The sequence below is a fragment of the Colobus angolensis genome, unplaced genomic scaffold, assembly GCF_000951035.1.
Source record: "Colobus angolensis palliatus isolate OR3802 unplaced genomic scaffold, Cang.pa_1.0 Scaffold25, whole genome shotgun sequence".
Taxonomy (NCBI): domain Eukaryota; kingdom Metazoa; phylum Chordata; class Mammalia; order Primates; family Cercopithecidae; genus Colobus; species Colobus angolensis.
The window spans coordinates 3,408,384-3,408,698 of NW_012115710.1; the positions used below are offsets into that span (position 1 = coordinate 3,408,384).

The following is a 315-nucleotide window of genomic DNA, read 5'->3' on the forward strand; positions in this document are numbered from 1 at the left end:
CGGCCGGCCCTGCCTCGTCGTCTACCACGGCACCCGCCCCGCGCTCCTCGCGGCCCACGGAGAAGGCGTTCACGGTGCCCATCACGGATGTGACGGAGAACGCCCTCAAGGACCTGGACGACGTCATGAAGACCACCAAGATCATCATTGGCTGCTTCGTGGCCATCACGTTCATGGCCGCGGTGATGCTCGTGGCCTTCTACAAGCTGCGCAAGCAGCACCAGCTCCACAAGCACCACGGGCCCACGCGCACCGTGGAGATCATCAACGTGGAGGACGAGCTGCCCGCCGCCTCGGCCGTGTCCGTGGCCGCCG

At 67.0% G+C, this 315-nt stretch overlaps 1 protein-coding gene across 1 annotated transcript in view; it reads left to right on the top strand.

Moving 5' to 3' along the window:
• Positions 1-315, top strand: part of LRRC4B (leucine rich repeat containing 4B) — a 54,636-nt gene that overhangs the window by 44,569 nt on the left and 9,752 nt on the right. The window contains exon 4 of the mRNA XM_011946503.1: positions 9-313. Within this exon, the coding sequence (XP_011801893.1) occupies positions 9-313 (305 nt within the window). The remainder of the gene's footprint in view (positions 1-8; positions 314-315) is intronic.